This window comes from Squalius cephalus, assembly GCF_949319135.1.
Source record: "Squalius cephalus genome assembly, chromosome: 21".
Lineage (NCBI taxonomy): Eukaryota > Metazoa > Chordata > Actinopteri > Cypriniformes > Leuciscidae > Squalius > Squalius cephalus.
The window spans coordinates 20552815-20572303 of record NC_137142.1 but is presented as its reverse complement, the minus strand read 5'-3'; the positions used below and the strand labels follow the sequence as shown (position 1 = coordinate 20572303).

General features: G+C 36.3%; 2 protein-coding genes across 6 annotated transcripts; one reads left to right on the top strand and one right to left on the bottom strand.

Moving 5' to 3' along the window:
* Nucleotides 1-2047: 2047 nt before the first annotated feature.
* prom2 (prominin 2) lies at nt 2048-13671 on the top strand. 5 transcript variants are annotated; one of them, XM_079855769.1, is made up of 25 exons: nt 2048-2201; nt 2532-2553; nt 2709-2985; nt 4002-4060; nt 4609-4814; nt 5946-6066; nt 6686-6749; nt 6876-6965; nt 7127-7323; nt 8480-8554; nt 8820-8883; nt 9062-9218; nt 9355-9507; nt 9649-9772; nt 9924-10012; nt 10104-10188; nt 10275-10418; nt 10942-11010; nt 11093-11182; nt 11338-11391; nt 12050-12130; nt 12251-12319; nt 12417-12506; nt 12619-12731; nt 12821-13671. In XM_079855769.1, exons 3-25 carry the CDS (start codon nt 2772-2774, stop codon nt 12885-12887), a joined length of 2475 nt encoding a protein of 824 aa, XP_079711895.1. In that variant the 5' UTR covers nt 2048-2201; nt 2532-2553; nt 2709-2771; the 3' UTR covers nt 12888-13671. The 5 variants fall into 5 exon arrangements, with proteins under 5 accessions (XP_079711895.1, XP_079711896.1, XP_079711894.1 ...); XM_079855770.1 differs by having other exon boundaries at nt 2049-2210; XM_079855768.1 differs by having other exon boundaries at nt 2070-2201; nt 10942-11027; nt 11107-11182; nt 12821-13668.
* A 527-nt stretch (nt 13672-14198) lies between these two features.
* hps6 (HPS6 biogenesis of lysosomal organelles complex 2 subunit 3) lies at nt 14199-18789 on the bottom strand. The gene has a single exon (XM_079855773.1). It carries the CDS (start codon nt 18537-18539, stop codon nt 16062-16064), a length of 2478 nt encoding a protein of 825 aa, XP_079711899.1. The 5' UTR covers nt 18540-18789; the 3' UTR covers nt 14199-16061.
* Nucleotides 18790-19489: the final 700 nt, after the last annotated feature.

Here is a 19489-nt window from a genome sequence, read left to right as displayed (position 1 = left end):
TTGCTATAAGCTTAATTTTAGTATTACCAGCCATTGTTTTGTTTTGTTTTCTTCCCTGATGCTACAGACCAAGAAGCAAAATCCTTTAATTTACACATTTATATTACGATTTTGTTTTTTCATCATTTTGTTTGTGTATTTGTGATTGTATATTTAAAATTGTAGCCAAGTTCTGTATAAGTGTGATTCTATTTACTCTTCTTTAGGACCCCTGTCTGTGCCCTCGACCCATTCATTTGTCAAAAGTAAAGCTGAACCTCTCATTTCAAATCGTTTCTAGATGCATTAAAGGTACAACTACCTTTCACCTATAAAGGTAGATTATAGTTTTTAAGTCAATGTACAATGTATTTATTTTTTTAAAGTCTTTGCCATTGCATTATATATCGAGACGAAACATGTTGCTGTGTATGTGATGTTGCCTTTGTACATTTTTTTTTTTTTTTAATGTTATTTCATTAACCTAAGATGATATATAAGTTCTTGAATGAATCCATAAGAGTTCTTATTAAACCTTGGATAATGTAAAAAATAATCCAGACCATTAATTCCTAGAAGCCCCTTTGAGGTTACAGTGTATTGGTTTTTTTAAAACACCAGAGGGCACTCCATTGTAAGGCTTCCATTGACCTATAAAAATGGTCTGAGACTAAACTATAGCTACATGTAACCAATTTATGGCATACAGATCTTAAATTCATTTTTCACATATTTGTCACTATAACCCAGTGTTTTAGTTCATTTATCAAGTCGGCTATAAAACAGGTGTGCACTTTCCTGAAGTTTCAGAGACCATTTGTTTGTGGTGGTTTTATAAATATATTTTTGCCTAGCGTCTCCCATTGGCAATTGATGTGTGGTACCAATAAAACACATTTTCACAGCTATCATGCCTGGTGTGTGGTTAACTCGCATCAACAGTACATTTAAAATATGTTATTTTAAATATGTTATCACCAAATTTCTGATAAGAAGCAAATTAATACCTCTGATAGTCAATTGTAGAGAGTTCTTGACACTTTATATTCCAACGAAGATCCTATGCAAACAACTCCGGATATAAGTGCTTTTGTTGTACTTTATTGCTGGAGCTGTGTTTACCAACCTGGTTAGTCATAGTAGTGATCAAAGGCCACTGGGAAATGTCCTACTTTTTACAGAAACCTATATACATTGTTAGTGCAACAGGAACAATATTAAAAAAAAGTTTTTGTCCTTTGAATAATTACAAACAGGAACATGAAGAATTAAACATTTAAAATGCTTAAGGCCTGGTTCCACAGACAGGGTTTAGATTAAGTCAGGATTACGCCTCAGTTTAATTAGGACATTTAAGTAGTTTTATAAATGTGCCTTGGAAAAAAACATTACTGATGTGCTCTGACATATTTTAATGTCAGTGAAAGTTGCTTTTCAGGTCAAACATGCATTTTAGTCTATTATTAAGAATATTATAGTCTTATAATTTCTTCGAGTTTCATTTACTAACTCGCATCTCGTTCCAAATCTATGTGGGACATAAAAGAAGATATCTTGACAAATCCCTTAGTGTTTTTTGTTTGTTTTTTGTCCATACAATGGAAGTCAATGGTCACGAGAACTCCATGGTTACCAACATTCTTCAAAATATATTTTGTTTCACGGAAGAAAGTAAGTAATTTGATACAACATGAGGGTGAGTAAATGACAGAATTGTAATTTTTTGGTGAACAATGCCTTTAAGTAAAACATATCTAGAATGTGTATCTAATAATAATAATAGTAATAATAATAATTAAAATATTGAAATATAACTGTATTCAAGGTGGAAGGAAAGTACTTGAACTTATATTGTGTTTTATTATTTTTGTCATCTTGGACATTTAAAATTTTGTCTTTGATCACCCACTTTTTTAATGCAAAATGGAAAAAAACAAAAATGCAGTTGCCCTCATTTTTATTTTGATCACTTCCTTTTTGAAAACTGACCAGTTTTTCAATACTCAGAACCCCCCCCTCCCCCCCCCTCCCTTTCTCTCTGACTCTCTCGCTTGCTCCCTCCCATTTCAGTCTTTCATTCATTTACTGCTTAACTCAATGCAGTTAAACTTCAGTGTTGACATCAGGTTTCTCTCAGAGGGATAAAGACATTGGATCTTAGACTACAGACTCAATTAAACTGAACTAAGAGGAACACACTCAACAAAAGCTGGACTTTAAAGGTAAAACAGGTACTATTCTAACAGTTTTTGTGTGTTATCTGAACAATATAAGTTCTCTCTATCTCTCTCTAGCTTCCTCTCTCTTTACTGAGTTCTCAGTTTACCGTTTTTAGGTAAACAGTTTAGTTTCAATTCAGTTACACTGATCCGTTTAACCTGTCTATACTAAATTGGAGAGAGTGAAAGAGTGAGTTCTGCTTCTGTTTGTATTAATATGTAAGAAATTGTACAACAAACAAGTTTGAAGGTGATTTTATTTGTCTAAAAATAATTCTGTGCTGCCTACACAGCATTTCCATTCCTGACAATGTTTTTGTTTTTATACTTTAGCAAGGAGGATGTGTTTTAGGATGTAAGTACAGCTGGCAGACGCTGCCGTTCATCTTTCTCTAATTTTTACAATTATTGCTGTAATTATAAGACAATGGTCATGCTTATGATGACTTATGTTCTAAAGAAGCTTTTAATGAATAGACTAATGATTAAATGAGCTTTATCATCTCACAGGTGATGTCTGATGTCCATAAGGATCGATGACCTAAAAACTCATAGTGACTAGTGATTGAAAACATGAGGTCCAGAATGATAGGAGGTTTTTGGAGTGGCGTTTTGCTGTTATTCTGCACATTTGAAAGCGGACAACCATCCTGTCCTGTAGAGACGATAAAAACAGAGCTAAAAAATCCAAATGAGAAACCTTCCCAGCTGACCTTCAACAGTGCCTTTATGTCTCCAATTGTACATTCATTCCTGGGTTCAGTCCAGCCCAAGCCATTCCCTAAAGGTGAGTTCATGTAATGTAGTTTTGATCTACGTGTTTGACAAAGGCGTATATACACACAGCAAATGTTTTTTTTTATGTTGAGTCTGTCATCAAAGGTTTGGTTATATATACGCAAACAAGATGTGTGGCCCAGATGAATCAGACTTGATCTTCTGAGAGTGTAATGGCTGTATTAGACTCATTAGAGGAGGTTTATAGGCTGGCTTGATGCACATGGTTAGATAGTGCTCATTCAGGTGGGATAAATGCACTCAGTTAATTGTCAGAAACAAAAACCACTGTGCAAATGACCATGCAAATGTTCACGAGATTTGAATCAACACCCCTCCCCATTCCAAATACTTTGTTTACCTCAAAAATACGTTATTGCTGTGTACCTTTCAAGTAGAATGTATAGTAACAGTCTGGTTCACAAATGAAAAGGCAAACTTTTAGGTTAATTATTTCCTGTAAACTCATTGTATGCTGAAAAAAAATTACTTCTCATATTGCATGACCTCATAAAGTTCAAAACTGTTCATAAAATGATAACAATGTCTCTTTGATCTATAATTATAGGATCAAACACGCACTAACACATCCCTTCCACAGTAAATTATTTTTATTCTAACAACAGAATGAAGCATTACTTCTTACGAATGCTGTGGAATGAAATATTACTCCATAGAAACCTCATTGAAAGTTCATGTTACAATGACAAATGCCTATTCATCATCACGCATCAATAGAGTTTTATTGTGCCAAGTCTAATTTTCTACTTTGACTCAAGTTAAGTATTTTATTATAATACCTAGTAGCTGACATCAATAGCTATTTAGGAAAAGAAAGGAATAAGTATGCAAAAATATGTTAATGTTATACAGTAGAGAGTTGCTAGAGCTTTGACCATGCCCACTTCATCACTGTTGGCCTCTGAGACTCTCAAAGCACAATCAAAATGCTGGAACACTGATTATGTGTTGTGTAAATGAATATTAAAAAGAAATGTATAATGTTTTGACATTTTTTCCCTGTAGATCTGCTGGTTGGATTTATAAAAGGCAGCGGAACCACACAAAATGATATGATTAAAGAGGTATGTAATAGAATTCACCAGCATGTAAATAAATAGTTTGATCATAAATAACACCTTAGTCAGATTTATGCAATAGATATTTTAAACTTCCTATGTAGAAGAATATGTCCAGGTGAGAGAAGCCCTTAAGTAGCATTGTTCGGGATGTAATACCTACAAAATATATTTTTTTATATCTTATATCATATATTCTGTTTAAGTGGAGATCAAAATGTGTAACTTGTTAGTCTTTGGCTTAAAAAAATAAAATAAAATTCTCAGTAAAACTGTATAAGGATCTCGGACAGGTTTCTCAGGATTTTTTTTTTTTACCGTAAGTAAATGACGCCAACAGCTTTATTTTGTTGTGTAAACACTCACTATTTGCCAGTTTCGATGGCTGATTTGATCTCACCATCAGACATGTTTTGTGTACACACTTGAGTAGAGCACATGAGCACTCATACACCTATATGATCTCATCAAGAGTTTTTTTTAAATTTTCGAATCTTTACTGAGTCATATACCCACGCTAACCAACCTGTCTAACCTCTTTCACTTGTGGCAAGGTTTTGCTGTATGAGGTAGGTTTCCTGGTCTGTGTAGCCATTGGGATCCTCTACATTGTCCTGATGCCTCTAATTGGCCTATTCTTCGCCTGCTGCCGTTGCTGTGGTAACTGCGGGGGCCGGATGCACCAGAAGCAGAAAACGAACATCCACTGCAAGCGAAGAAGCTTTTACTGCTCCACATTTATCATAACTGCACTAATTCTGTGAGCACCAGTTTGAGTTTAACATTTAGTGATCTTAAGACAAAAGCTTAATGTTTTTTTTTATATAACTGGTATATATTATCATGTATTTTATGTAATATACACTCACCGGCCACTTTATTATGGTACAGCTGTTCAACTGCTTGTTAACGCAAATATCTAATCAGCCAATCACATGGCAGCAACTCAATGGTACATGGTCGAGACAATCTGCTGAAGTTCACACTGAGCATCAGAATGAGGAAGAAAGGTGATTTAAGTGACTAAACGTAGCATTGTTGTTGGTGCTAGACAGGCTGGCCTGAGTATTTCAGAAACTGCTGATCGACTAGGATCTCTAGGGTTTACAGAGAATGGTCAGAAAAAGAGAAAATATCCAGTGAGTGGCAGTTCTGTGGGCGAAAATGCCTTGTTGAAGCCAGAGGAGAATAGGCAGACTGGTTGGAGCTGATAGAAAGGCAACAGTAACTCAAATAACCACTCATTACCACCGAGGTCTGCAGAAGAGCATCTCTGAAGAGGTTCAGATGGACTACAGCAGCACAAGATACACCGGTGCCACTCCTGTCAGATAAGAACAGGAAACTGAGGCTACAATTCGCATGGGCTCACCAACATTGGACAGTAGAAGATTGGAAAACCGTTGCCTGGCTGGATGAGTCTCGATTTCTGCTGCGACATTCAGATGATTGGGGCAGAATTTGACGTAAACAACATGAACAGCATGATTCCATCTTGCCTTGTATCAATGGTTCAGGCTGATGGTGGTGGTGTAATAGTGTGGGGGATACTTTCTTTCCACACTTCGGGCCGCTTAGTACCAACTGAGTATCGTTTAAACGCAGTGGTGTAGCGTCTGGATATGCAGGGTATGCACGTGCATATGGGCCCGAGCGGGTTGGGGGCCCGCAGCGTACAGGTCCCCCCCCCCGGAAGGTGATTTTAATCTATCATGTCAATATGGACTAAAATCTCTGAGGAATGTTTCCAGACCCCTGTTGAATCTGACACGAAGAATTAAGCAGTTCTGAAGGAAAAAAAATGGGTTCCAACCCAGTACTAGAAAGGTGTACCTAATAAAGTGGCTGGTGAGTGTATATCAGCACTAAATTACTGTGAATTGCTGTGCAGGGCAGGGAACGTTTGCATGTTCCTGAGCAGTACATACACTTCAGAGACTGTGATGGGCAGCCCCACAGAACTCAAAGACATCTTGGAGAATGTCAAAAGCTATGTAACAACTGTTCCTGAGGTACATCATTCAGAAGGGAGAAGTGAAATGTTGTATGAAATACCATGTCACACATTACCCTTTTACACTACCTTTCAAAAATACAGAAAAAAACAGTAATATTGTGAAATATTATTACAATTTAAAATAAGTATTTCTATTTGAATATATTTTAAAATGTAATTTATTCCTGTGATGGCAAAGCTGAATTTTCAGCAGCCATCAATCCATTCTTCAGTGTCACATGATCATTCAGAAATGATTTATGCTGATTTGGTGAAACATTTAACAAGTAACTTTTCTTATTATTATAAATGTTGAAAACATTTATGCTGCTTAATATTTGTATGGAAACAGTAATGCATTTTTTAGGATTCTTTGGTTGATAGAAAGTTCAAAAGATCCTTGTTTATTTTAAATAGAAATCTTTTGTAATGTTATAAATATCTTTACTTTAACTTTTGATCAATTTAACGTATTCTTTCTGAATAAAAAAGCCTTAATTTTTTCCATTTCTACTAGAATAGACACTGTTTAGGGTGATTTATCTTAACAAATTAAATTCAATTATTTCAATACTGAATTGAACTTAATGCAACTAATACATAATGGAAATTTTATACTTTTATTTCCTCAACAGCAAATCCGACAAGTGACGAATGAGAGCGTTACGACTGTGGATAAGGTTGAATACAACTTAAATGGTACGTCCTGTATCTCTCAAGACCAGAGTCAGAAATTAATAGGAGCTTAGGGCAATGTAAAAATTGTGGCTGTATTGCCAATTATTCAAAAAGTTATGTCTTACACGGAATTCTTTATTTTTATAGAAACAGGGCCTTTGCTTGGAAAATCGATCCAGAATGGTCTTAAAGGTGCCCTCAACCCAGCATTCACATCAATTAACGAAATAGCTAAAGGTATGTACAGTATGCATATAAACATCAAATGATACAGCAGTCCACCCACCACAATCCCTTTCTTTGGGAAACTCGCTCCATGAACAAGCCTGTGCTTCTTGACTCAACTTTGCAGTATTAATGTATCCATTGATTTTAAAATATGTATATGTGTGTTACAGTGATAAATAGCACCAGCACTGGACTGCTTCAGCTTAATAAGACCTTGGATCTGTTGAAACCGAAGGTGGATGCATTGCAAGCTAATTTATCAGCAGTGAGGCAGCGGATTAACAACACTCTGCATTTGTCAGACTGTGTAAACTGCACTTCCTTTCAGCCAGAACTGGACAAACTGTCATTGGATGGAAGTCTTGATGTAAGCTAAACCAGAGGTGCCATGGGAACAAACCAGTGACAAGTTCAGTGGGAAATTCTGTTATGGCTGTTCAGTGCTTATATCCTGATTCGTGGTAGTTTCAGGTTTAGCATTAAGAGCATATAAATGCACAAACGTGGATGGATCATTACACAATAATTCTCACTTTCTTTGAAGCTCTAGACATTTAATGATTGTGGTCTCGGGTCAGTGATTGAAGCAGAGCGAGTTCTGCGTCAATCTTCTGGGGAAAACATAAGCACTACTAGAAAACCCAAACAATATTTTGGCTTAGATTACTTGACTACTATATAGCATTTTTCTAGAAGTACAGAGGACCAAATTGTATTACCAGTCATCTATGTACACAAAGGCACAAACGCTCTCATTGAAGGGAAGCAAGGACAGGAACAAAGAAACAAACAATAAGGAGTAACTCAAGACGTCATTGTTAACACATCAATGTTTACAAGCTCTTTCTCTTGGAAACCTAACTCTTACCTGGCCAAAATACATTTCCATAGATACAGGTTTTCTGTTGTAGAGAAAAATAAGAATGTGTCACTGTGAATGTGGATGTCAGTATAGTAGTGTGTCTATGTTCACAGCTTTTACTGCCCTCTAGTGTTTAATGTGGTGCTATGCTTGATCCTTCTTTTTTGCAATGCTTGACAGTGACAGTCTTTTTTGAGACAACATTGAAAATATAGGACTATATTATAAGTATAATTTATATAATTTTATATTATAAATCATGTACATTCAGAATACAGTCATATCAGTAGTTTAATAAAAGCTGATTTATTTTACATGGAGCAAGGTGATGTCATGTTTTACAGCAGCGTCTCAAGCTAGCATGAACACACACTGAAGTCAATGAGATATGAGTAGTTTTCATAGTCATGTGATCATGTCTGAGATATGAGTAGTTTTCATACAGTCATGTGATCATGTCGAGATCACATAACTTTATAAAAAACTACTCATATAATTTTCTTCAGTATGTGGAGGAGTTCATGCTAGCTTGAGTGCTGCTGTAAAAGCAAAAGGGGACACCCTGACATGTATTTTCTTCACACCAGTTGTTATGCTGATGTTGTTGTGCAATTTATAATGAGATAATCTAATGACTTTGAATGTGTTTTGTCTTGCATAGTTTTCTGATAGTAATGATTTGAGGTCTGCTGTAGACAAGGCTATAAATGCTAATGTCACTGGACAGGCAGAAAAGGTTAGTGCCTTTTTTTCACAGGTATACATTTTCACTTCAGTGCATTTTTATACACACACACACAGTTACTGTTCAGAAGTTTAGGGTCGATATGATTTTTTTTTTAATGTTACAAAAGTCTCTTATGCTCACCAAGGCTGCATTTATTTGTTTAAAAAATAAAGTACAAACTTTTATATTGTAAAATTATTGTTGTACTGTATTTAACAGTTATAATGATTTTGTACTAACTATTGTTCAATGTCTACACATGTTTGTTTCCCAGGGGAGAGACTTTTTTGATAGTATTCCTCAAAAGGTGAAAACTCAGACGACAACAAGTGTGATTTGTAAGTGTGTGTTGTTAATTTACCTTAAAGAGTTTGTTGCTTCTTTCTGGAAAATCATTTGATCTGACTATCTACTTCCACAAATGTTTGTTCACTGAAGGTTTAAGTAGTGTAATGTACTTGAAGTTGCTGATCCGTCTATTTGTTAAAGTGATCTTTTGTCTTGTGTCCTTTAAAGTGGCTAAGTATGAGCTTGACAAGTTAAGAAAACAGATCTCAGGTGTGACTAAAGACCTTCCCCTTGATGTATTGGATACTATTTCAAGACCATTAGCTGATGTGCAGGATTCCATCTCAAAATATTCTCCAGAGATAGAGAAATCAAGTCAAATCAGGTACATTCACAAAACTAAATTCCTATTTCCCATGATTCACTTTGTTTTCAAATACATTTTATTCAAATATATTTCAATTTCAACATTTACAATAATATCAAAGTGAAGAATAAACTTTGTTTGTGTGTGTGTATAGCCGGGCTATTGGATTGACCCTGAGCTGTCTGATTTTGCTGGTGGTGATCTGTAATATTCTGGGTCTGCTGCTGGGTACAGCTGGACTAAATGCTAAAGACAATCCCACTGAACGCTCCGGCACATCCAACTGTGGAGGAATATTCTTCATGGCGTGAGTACGATGTCAACGACTCCCCGGATTTGTGTTTGCGAAACAGGAAACTGTTGTCAGTGTGCATTTGTTCTATTGTTATATATAGTACAATAAAATAACACGGTACACATACAAATACTTCCTCTTGTCTCATTTTAGAGGAGTAGGTTTTAGCTTCCTGTTCTCCTGGATCTTCATGTTAGTGGTGTTGATACTTTTCATAGTGGGAGGAAATACCTACACCTTGGTCTGTAAACCGTGGCAGAATAAGGAACTCATCCAGGTATTTCCAGAAACATTAACTCATTGTGTTTAAACATATGACTTTGACTAGTTGCTAGGAGTTAACAGTCTCTGGTAGTTTCCAGTAAATGTAAATTTTGCCGTATATGTATGCCAGCATATTTGGTAATCAATCATATTGTGTTTCATAGGTTATTGACACTCCAGGGCTGATTCCAGGGTTCAATTTGTCCCAGATGCTGAATTTGAAAACAAACCTGAGCATTGTTAATGTGTACAGGTACATCTCACAAGGCAGTATGACTGATGGCTGACATATTTGCATAATTTGCCCAATATAAATAAATAAATCTGTTTTATTTTATTTCTAGTGATTGTCAAAATAATAAGCCCCTGTGGACCACATTACATCTGAATGAGGTCTTCGACCTAAATAATATGTTAAATGTTTCACAGGTGAGAATTCATTACCTCTACTTGTCTATATGTCAGTGCATTACTTATTGGACACTAATAGCTCAGCCTTCTGCTTTTCTCAACAGTATGAAAGGCAGATTTATCAGACCTTTGAGGATGCAAACATCAACATTGCAACCATCACTGTCCTCAGTCCGGAGGTAAAGTCCCAGCTATACAACTTCTCTAGCAGTGCCAGCACTATGAACTTCAGCAACATTATACTGCAGGTAAACTACAGTTCATTCTCAAATAGACTAGCACATACTGTTTGTGAAATTAAATAAAGAATCATTTAATAAAGGGTACATAAAGGCCTTTCTTTTTACTAAGCATTATCCGGGAAAACAAAATCTGGCCAAAATATATGTATGATTATTTATTTTTTATATAGCCTATATGTATAATATATACTAAATGTACTTCAAGTTGCAAGAAAATACTGATAATCTTTTAATTTAATCTTAAAATCTTTTTGAGGAAAGCAAAATAATATATATATATATATATATATATATATATATATATATATATATATATATATAAATATATATATATATTATATATATATATATATATATATACATATATAATGGTTAAACATATATGAGAAAATGTAAGATTTATCGAAAATAATGTATATTAGTGATATATTTTTGGCCATTTTATTGCGTATTTTGAAATCTATTTAAAATCTGAAAATATATACTTGTAAAGTGAGGCTGGTAATTGTTTTATTCTTTCATATTTTAGATTAATGATGTGTCAGGGACAAATCTGAGCTCAGCAGCACAAAGTCTGGATGACTTGGCTGGTAAACAGGTGAATTTTACTGTCTTGTTAACAACCTCCTGCTCTGGAGTAAGACTGATGTAAATCACATAGACTTATTTGTGTCTTTCAGACAAAAAATATCAGTGAGCAACTGCGTGGGGAAGCTAAAGATCTGCGAGACATCCAGACTGACATCACGTCCAACATTATGCCTCTGCTGGTGTGTTAACACAAACAAAATACCTTGTTCAGAATTTAAAATCCAACTAATTGTGATGTTATCATTAGGAAAAAGTGAATATTAATATCAAAGTGTTCTTCACTAGTTTGCATCAGTTTGGTTTACTGTGACCTTCATCCTTTTCCTCTTTGCAGCTGGAGCTGAATGCTACCATTAAGAATCTCAGCGCAGTAGCATCACAAATCAATGTAAGTAAACACTAGAGTCATCGTATCTGTCTGACTCACTGCCTAGAATACAGTTTATTAGTATTTAACACAATTTCATTAAAGACTCAATGAAATATGATGATTTGGTCATTTTATCACTGTTCACTAGCATATACAGTACAGTTTGCAAGTCAATTCTTTTTTAAATTAAATTAATACTTTTATTCAACAAGAATGCATGAAATTGATCAAAGATGACAGTTACTAAAATTACTATTTCAAATAAAAGCTGTAATATTCTATCCATCAAAGAATATTGAAAAAAACTGTATCATGCACGTCTGTATCATGTTTCCACAAAAAAATAAAAAAATATTTTCAACATTGATAATAATAAGAAATGTCATCATAGGTATAAATTAGAATTTAAAATATTGACATAAAAAATGATTACTTTAAAATTTTACAGTTTTACTATATTTTTGTTCAAATAAATGTATGTGTATAATGATAAGTACTAAACAAAACTCTTTGTTCTGACTTTAACCATATATATATATATATATATATATATATATATATATATATATATATATATATATATATATATATATATATATATATATTATCTTTATAGCCATAACTTAAAAATGCACTTACAGTATCTTCTAATTTCTTCTCTTCATTCATTTTGTAGGCAACTGTGGAGGATGTTCTTAAAAATGCTGGTTATGCTCAGGACATCCTGAACTACAACATATCACAAATAGTGAAAACTGTGAGTGCAAAATCAATGCTATATTTAGCTAAATCATCTGTCAGGATGTTAACTGTATGTAAAATGATGAAACAATCTACGGGGTGTCTTAAAATAATAATTGCCGCTTCTTTCCTGCAGGAGAGCATGTCATTCATAGACTGTCAGCTGAAAATCTTTCAGGCATATGTTAGCTGGGCAAATCAAACGGTATATATTTGTCTTTATTAATATTCAAGTTGCCAACTATTTTAATGATTATTAATATTAATAGTTATTAATATTATTGTGTTGTATTCTGTGTCAGATCACAGAGAGGATGGGTCGCTGTGGGCCTGTAGCTGCGGCATTAGACAGATCAGTGGATCTTCTTTGTAAACACCTGGTGGGATCTTTGGTAAGGATCTTTTGGCCTCTTTTTCTTTTTTATAGTGCTGATGAATTTGTAAGTGCCCATGCAGTTGCCATCTAAAAAACCCTTAACAAACGATGTCCTGTCTGTTCCCCAGAATGCCTTTTGGTTCAGTTTGGGCTGGTGTATGATATTCCTGATCCCCAGCATCATTTTCTCAGTTAAACTGGCCAAGTACTACCGCAGGATGAAGTATTCAGATGTTTATGAGTAAGATATCTTATTTGTTTCCTAAATGTAAGGCAGATAATTTTTTACGTATGGATTAATTCAGTGTCTCCTTGTTTCTCTTTTTAAAGGAACAATAACATCAGGATGCATTCTTTCCCAAAGGCCCACCTAAAACCTGAATTATTTGGAAAATGAGAAACAACCACCTTTTACATACTTAATAAAAACGACAGTAAAAGTTTGATTTACACACGCCGACCCACATATCAATGAATTTACAATGGTGGACAAATTATGCAGCCCTTAAAGGGACATGGTGATATGCTTTTGCATTCCCTTGCAAATATTTTGCGTTCCCCCGAGAAATGTGCGTTACCTCACAAAACGTTTGCTTTCCTTAAGAAACTATGCATTCACTCGCAAAGAACGGAAAAGTTTTGCGAGCGAACGCCAAGTTTCTCGGGGGAACGCTAAAGCATTAAAAAAAAAATTCCATCACTATGTTCCATTAGGGGCTCTGCAATAAAGAATGTAGAAAATGTAGTAGGCTACTTTTAAGTGCTGTAGAGACTGTATCATAAATATAATTCCTTGTGTCAAATGATTTCAGCACTTAGTATTTAAATGAAAAGAACAACTTTACTGTTACAACTGTGATGTTTTTTATTATAAGGGATTAATGGGAGGTCAAGTTTTAGAAAGCACTTTATGAGGTCCTGCAGGCATTGAGATTTATTTATGCCATTTTTTCAATAAGAAATGATGTGTTACATATATACTGATGACATTGTACAGTAGTTTATTTAAAAAAAAAACACACACACATTTCTTTCAGACTGTTCTAATGAGGAATTAGCAGACAGTGACTGTTTAAACCATCTGACAATGGTTTCATTTTGAAGAGGTGGCCTGTTAAACATTTCTTTCATGTCATGTGTTAATCACAATAGTAATAAAAGATGCTCACACTACCCTGATGAACTTGTTTGTTTGGTGTAAACTAAAGCATCACTTGCCACTCTTTGTTTTGCCAACCCGTCTAGAAACCCTTCCCCCAGTCCACCCTACATAACGTGAACGAGGCCTTACGGTATGGTGCTGCTGCCATTACAAAAGTGTGCCAATCAGAGTGAAGTACTAGAGCAGTGAAACACGCATTCCACGCATATTTGTGCTGCTTAGGGGGGAAAACCAGCAATCATGGGATTAAATATTTTGTAAAGTGATAGTATACTACCTTTCAAAAGCACTTATGTCATATAAAAGGGTATCATTTAAAAGCATACCATTGCTCGATATTATGGCTAGTAATTAGCATTTGGATTAGCAAGTGCCAGAGATCCTTAATAGACATGCGCTACGAGAGGCCATGAAACTGGTCTTGAAATATTTTAAATCTAATCCACATGCACTCTCATGCTATGTCTATGTAGGGCGTGAGAAAAATTATTACAAGGCCTTTACATTATTACAGTGATTCTTGAGACATGTTACCAAGTTACAGAACAGAAAAATAGTTTATGTACAGAGAAATCATTTTGAATTAATCTGCAGAATATGTCCAGATGTATCTATTTACATTCCACACAAAAAATACACTACCTTTCAAAGTTTTGGGTCAGTTCTTAATGTTTTTGAAGAAGTCTCTTATGCTCACCAAGGCGATTTATTTGATCAAAAATACAGTAAGAACTGTAATAATGTGAAATATAATTACGATTTAAAATATCTGTTTTCTATTTTAATATATTTTAAAATGTAATTTTTTTCATGTGATGGCAAAACTGAATTTTTAAGCAGTCATTACTGTCACATGATCCTTCAGAAATCCTTAAAATATGCTAATTTTGTGAAAACAGTTATGTTATTTTTCAGGATACTTTCATTAATATAACATTTATTTAAAACATAAATATTTTTAATTTCAAATGTCTTTATTGTTACTGTTTCTTTTACTTTGACTTTTGCACGATGGCTCAGAAAACTCAGTCAACCCAATATTAGTAAACACTTGTGGATCACAAAGAGAAAAATAGACGTGTTTCAGCTCTCCAAATATAACTAGCTATGTCGCATCAATTCAGGGCAGCACAAGCCTGTCCAATGTGACTGAGTTTGAAGCTGGTCACTGTATAATAGAATTGAGTTCAATTGAATTTAAAGCAGTGGCGTGAATGCTGCTGCTGAGCCCAGAAGGAATGCAGAGGGTGGGGCTGTACAGACCTAGCAAGTTTACAAAGCTTTTCATTGGAAACACATCAGAATTCCCCTCTCCGACAACACAACCATAACACACTAAGGACAGCAGAAGTCTGAGACACTTTAGTTCAGAAAGAGACCTGAAAATGAGTGGCAGCAATACATGAGTCATATTTAATCGCTTCCTACAATGATTAAATCCCTGTGGTAGCACTAAATACAAGAGCAATCCTGAAAACACGCAAGGCATTTAACATGAAATTTCCAAATCTAAATAGTCAGATGCATCAGCATGCACATTAGATTTTATATTACTGTACATTTTTATTAAATGACTACAACAATTCTTAGCTTAGGTCTTTCACATGTGATTTTCATAAAATAATAATTACACTAGCATATGATGACAAACTGTAGTGTCAGTAGAAAAAAAATATAGCTATGCTAGGGGTTTATAAAATAAAATAAATTATCTAGAGCATGAAATGTGAATAATGCTTAGTCATCTCCAAAAGGATCAGGGTAACAGCATGCCTTCATGAGATGACTCATTAAAACGACACATCTGAAGGTTATGAAAAAGAAAAATACTGTTTAAAAAACACCAAAGACATGTAAGATGAAATGCAGCATACAAAGTAAACATAAAAACAACATATATTACTTTCAATATCAGGAATAATTAAAGCAGTAGTTAAACATCTGTGAATCGCAGTAAATACTGTACAATTGTAATAATTAAGGAAATGTTATATGATCCGAAGAAGCGCCATCATTCTGTTTAGACCATGCAAGGTAATAATTCTTAAAGGTACAGTTCACCCAAATATGATAATTTTGTCATCATTTACTCACCCTCATGTCTATCCAAACCTGTTGAACTTTGTATCTTCTGTAAAATACAAAAGAAGATCTTTTTTTTTTTTTTTTGTCAATACTGATAAAGTGAATAGGGTTTGTTTTGCACCCCATTGACTTTCATTGTATGGACAAAAAGTTCTTCAAAATATCTTTTCTTATCTACAGAAGAAAGAAAGCCATACATGTTTAGATACAACATGAAGGCGAGTTTATCTTTGGGTGATCTTTAATAACAGTCTATAGAAAGGTTTTAGACATGATTTGTGAGTGGGAAGTTCAGACCAGGCTGGCTCTAGACGTCACTTGAGATCAAGAGGAAGTCCTCAGCTTGGTTTCCTTGTGTTCAGTATCTCTGGAGAGTCCCTTTGGCTGGCGTGGAGGCGTGAGTGGAGGAACTGTGGGTGACTGAAGAATATCTGCGTACCTGTGACTAGGTTTGGTCTCCCTTTGGAGAACTTTTCTGAGAAGCGGTTTCAAAAGCCCAATGGTGACCTGGCTGCCATGAGCTTCGAACGGTCCCGAGTTCTGCGCCGAATCCGGCAGGTTTTTCAGTACAATATTAAGTATGCTCGTCACAGTCATGTCCTCTGGACAGAGAGTCCACAACAGGTCCAAATAAGGGTCCAGGTCTCTATGCTGAGACACTTCGCACAGCAGAGTGCTGAAAATCTCTTTGTTCAGAAGCGGGCTCTTCCGGCAGAACCTCTCAGCTACTTGTGTCACCCGTTCCCACTGGCTTTGTTCGATGAGAATCCGCAATGCTTGCATTATCGCTTTAGGCCTCTCGCTGCACAAAAGCAGCTCCACTTCCAGGTGTTGGTTGGACCCTTTGCAAGGGAGCACAGTCAAGGCCCGTTTATAGAGCGGCAAACTCTCAGAGCTCTCCTTCGCACCATAACTCCACGAAGATGTGGAGGTCGTGCCCATCTGCTGTTGTGCCAATTCCAGAAACCTGGGGAGCCAGCTGGGCTGGAATTTGAAGATGGAGTGGCACAAGAGCTCAAAAACAGGCAGGTTCACCGTAGTGTGTTTCTGCTGACCGTTGCAGTGAGCAAAGTTCGCTGTGGGTTGCACAGGGCTGAGGATGATTTTCCACAATTCAGCAGGAGCTTTAGAAGACAATGATCCCTCACCGTTGCATCTCAGATGCAGAACCGCTTGCACTGCGTGCCAGGAATAAGTGGGAAAGAGTTGGAAGATGCTGTTCAGGTATTGAAGATTCTCCCTCTCTAGCTCTCCGCCAAGCAGCCGGCAGATCTCCTGCTGCACCAAGGTTTCACAATAGTTCGCTAGATCTTTCTCAGAAGCCTTCACCATTGACGTTTTGATGTCCTCTAGCAAAACGAGACTCCTAAGTTCTGATTCGAGCGAGCTCATGAGCCTTTCTTGACCCGAGGAATGTTTCTCACCAGTTTTGGTCTTCTGGTTGCTGAGGTAATCCCTGAGGATGGCAGCCAGCGATATGGGAGCTTGAAACATCCCACCTTTTTTGAGCTTCTCCACCGTGAGCTGTGTGCTGCTTAGACTTCTTTGCTGATAGTATTTGCACGCCTCCTCGAAAACAGCCTCAACCAAGAGTGCACTTGAGTCTTCTGAATGTGTCTGAGAAGGCTTCTGTGTTTGCGTGACCACAAACAACCCGGTCTCTGACAGCATTTGCGGAGAGTGACTGTCCAAAGAGTTTACGAAGAGAAGACCTTCTGTTTTCAGACTTATTCTCTCTAATTCCAGGCCACATTTGGTGTCAATTAAGAAGAGGGTCCTGCCTATCGTTAGTGCCAGGACTTCACTATACATATTCAGGCTGTTTTGGGTCCCACTAGCACTTAGGCAATTATCAGGAAGTTTGTATATGTTGCGAAGACAGCCATCCCTCTTCATAATGCATACCCAACCAGTGCTGAGGAGGAGGAGGAGGTCTCCACATCCAGTGGGAGAGAATCCACAGATATCTGGAGGATTTAGTGTGGGGAGAAGGCCAATGAAGTCTGTAACAAGCCTTTTGAAGTCTGATTCTTTGCTTGGACTTTTCATAAGTGTGCAACTACAGGCACTATGCACTTTAAAGGTGTCATGTTCAGGTGACCATACAAGAAACACTTTTGAAACACCCACTGAAGAGTTTTCCCGCATGTCTGGGAGCAGATAGACCAAATCCCCAGAACTGATGGTCATATATCTTGGATTATTATGCAATGCAATTTTCACATTTCCCAAACTGACACCTCCCTCATTAACTTCTACAGTCTTTTTGCAGATACAGAACCTGAAGTTGCTGCACACACTACTGGAGTTCTCAGATGGTGGTCGCTCCTCACACCATATGATGAAATTCTGACACATAGACACAGAAGCTACTTTTGCACGAGGGCTGTTACACAGATTCACAGTCTGGAGCAGATGCCAGCCTGATCTGCTCTCAAGGAATTTCCAGAATTCCACTTTTCCATTCTCAAAAATCACTCCCAACACAGAGGCTGCATCATCTGGTTTGCTTTGAGGGATATAAATAACATCCACTATAGGAACATTTCGAGTTAGCACTAAATCAACGTGCTTTTGGCATTGCATTAGATGGGCTCGCTGATATTTGTCATATGTCATAAGACCACTCTTGGGCTGACGCACAATGACATGAATGTGACGTCCATCTGGACTCAGACGCACATCGGACAGGCAGTTTTGAGTAGAGATGTTGGAGTATTCTCGTTTAAAAAACTCCTTTAGATCCTTTCCTTTCGTAAAATCGCCGAAATCAGTCACTTGTTCCAATGCGAGTAGCGTCATGTTTGCTGAAATGTCGATCTGTAATAGGAAGCACACGATGCGCGTGAAAACACTTTCAGTTTGGACCAGCGATCATCCACAATCTCCTTGAAACATGTCCAGCGCTTATTTCACGCGATAACTCCATCATATGACGATGTCATATCTACACAGTCCATAAATCCTGCGAAATACACGTATATTTCCCCTGTACTGTCTGTTTCTCTCCCACTCCTCCTGACATCACGAGTTTGTTAATTTCCGGAATCTAATGGCTGTGTTTCAAAACCTAGTGAGCCCACTATCCAGGCAACATTATTGAGCAACAACGATCGCGACTATGATAGCCAGAAATCATGTCTAGGTAGGCAGCTTACTACATTTTTTAACACGCCCTATGCGTTGTTTTATTTATTTATTTTTTGCTCTGTTAAGGAGGAGTTTCATTGATCACTCTGTCTGCACCTATATAATTACCTACATCATATAAAATGTTATAGTTTTTGTATCTACCTACAGTGTAAGAGTGTAAAATCATAATCTCAGTTCACGTCTGCACAATCACATTTTTATTCAAGGATCAATAATAGCCTGTCCAATTTGCTAAAAAAAAAAAAAATACAAACTCGCAACTTATAGTGTCTTTCATTCTGTAAAAATGTGTATCCTGAAAATCTATCAACTGAATTGCTCAGTAATGACGTGATTTAAGGCCAACAAGGGAGGCTAATTCACCACAAAAAATTACTGTGGGATTTTATATTGGTTTATGGTTTTCGATACGAGTAAATTAATGTTTGTGGTTAACAATACTCGAAAACTTTTAGGTTTTGTTCAACAACATATATTGATATTGTATGTGAGGTAAGTTGCTGAAGTTGCTTTACAACTAGGCTACAAAAGGGGTGAGCTAATGGACAAATCAGACAACAATTGCAGTTCGTAAATAGCTAATTTTTAATGCTTAAACT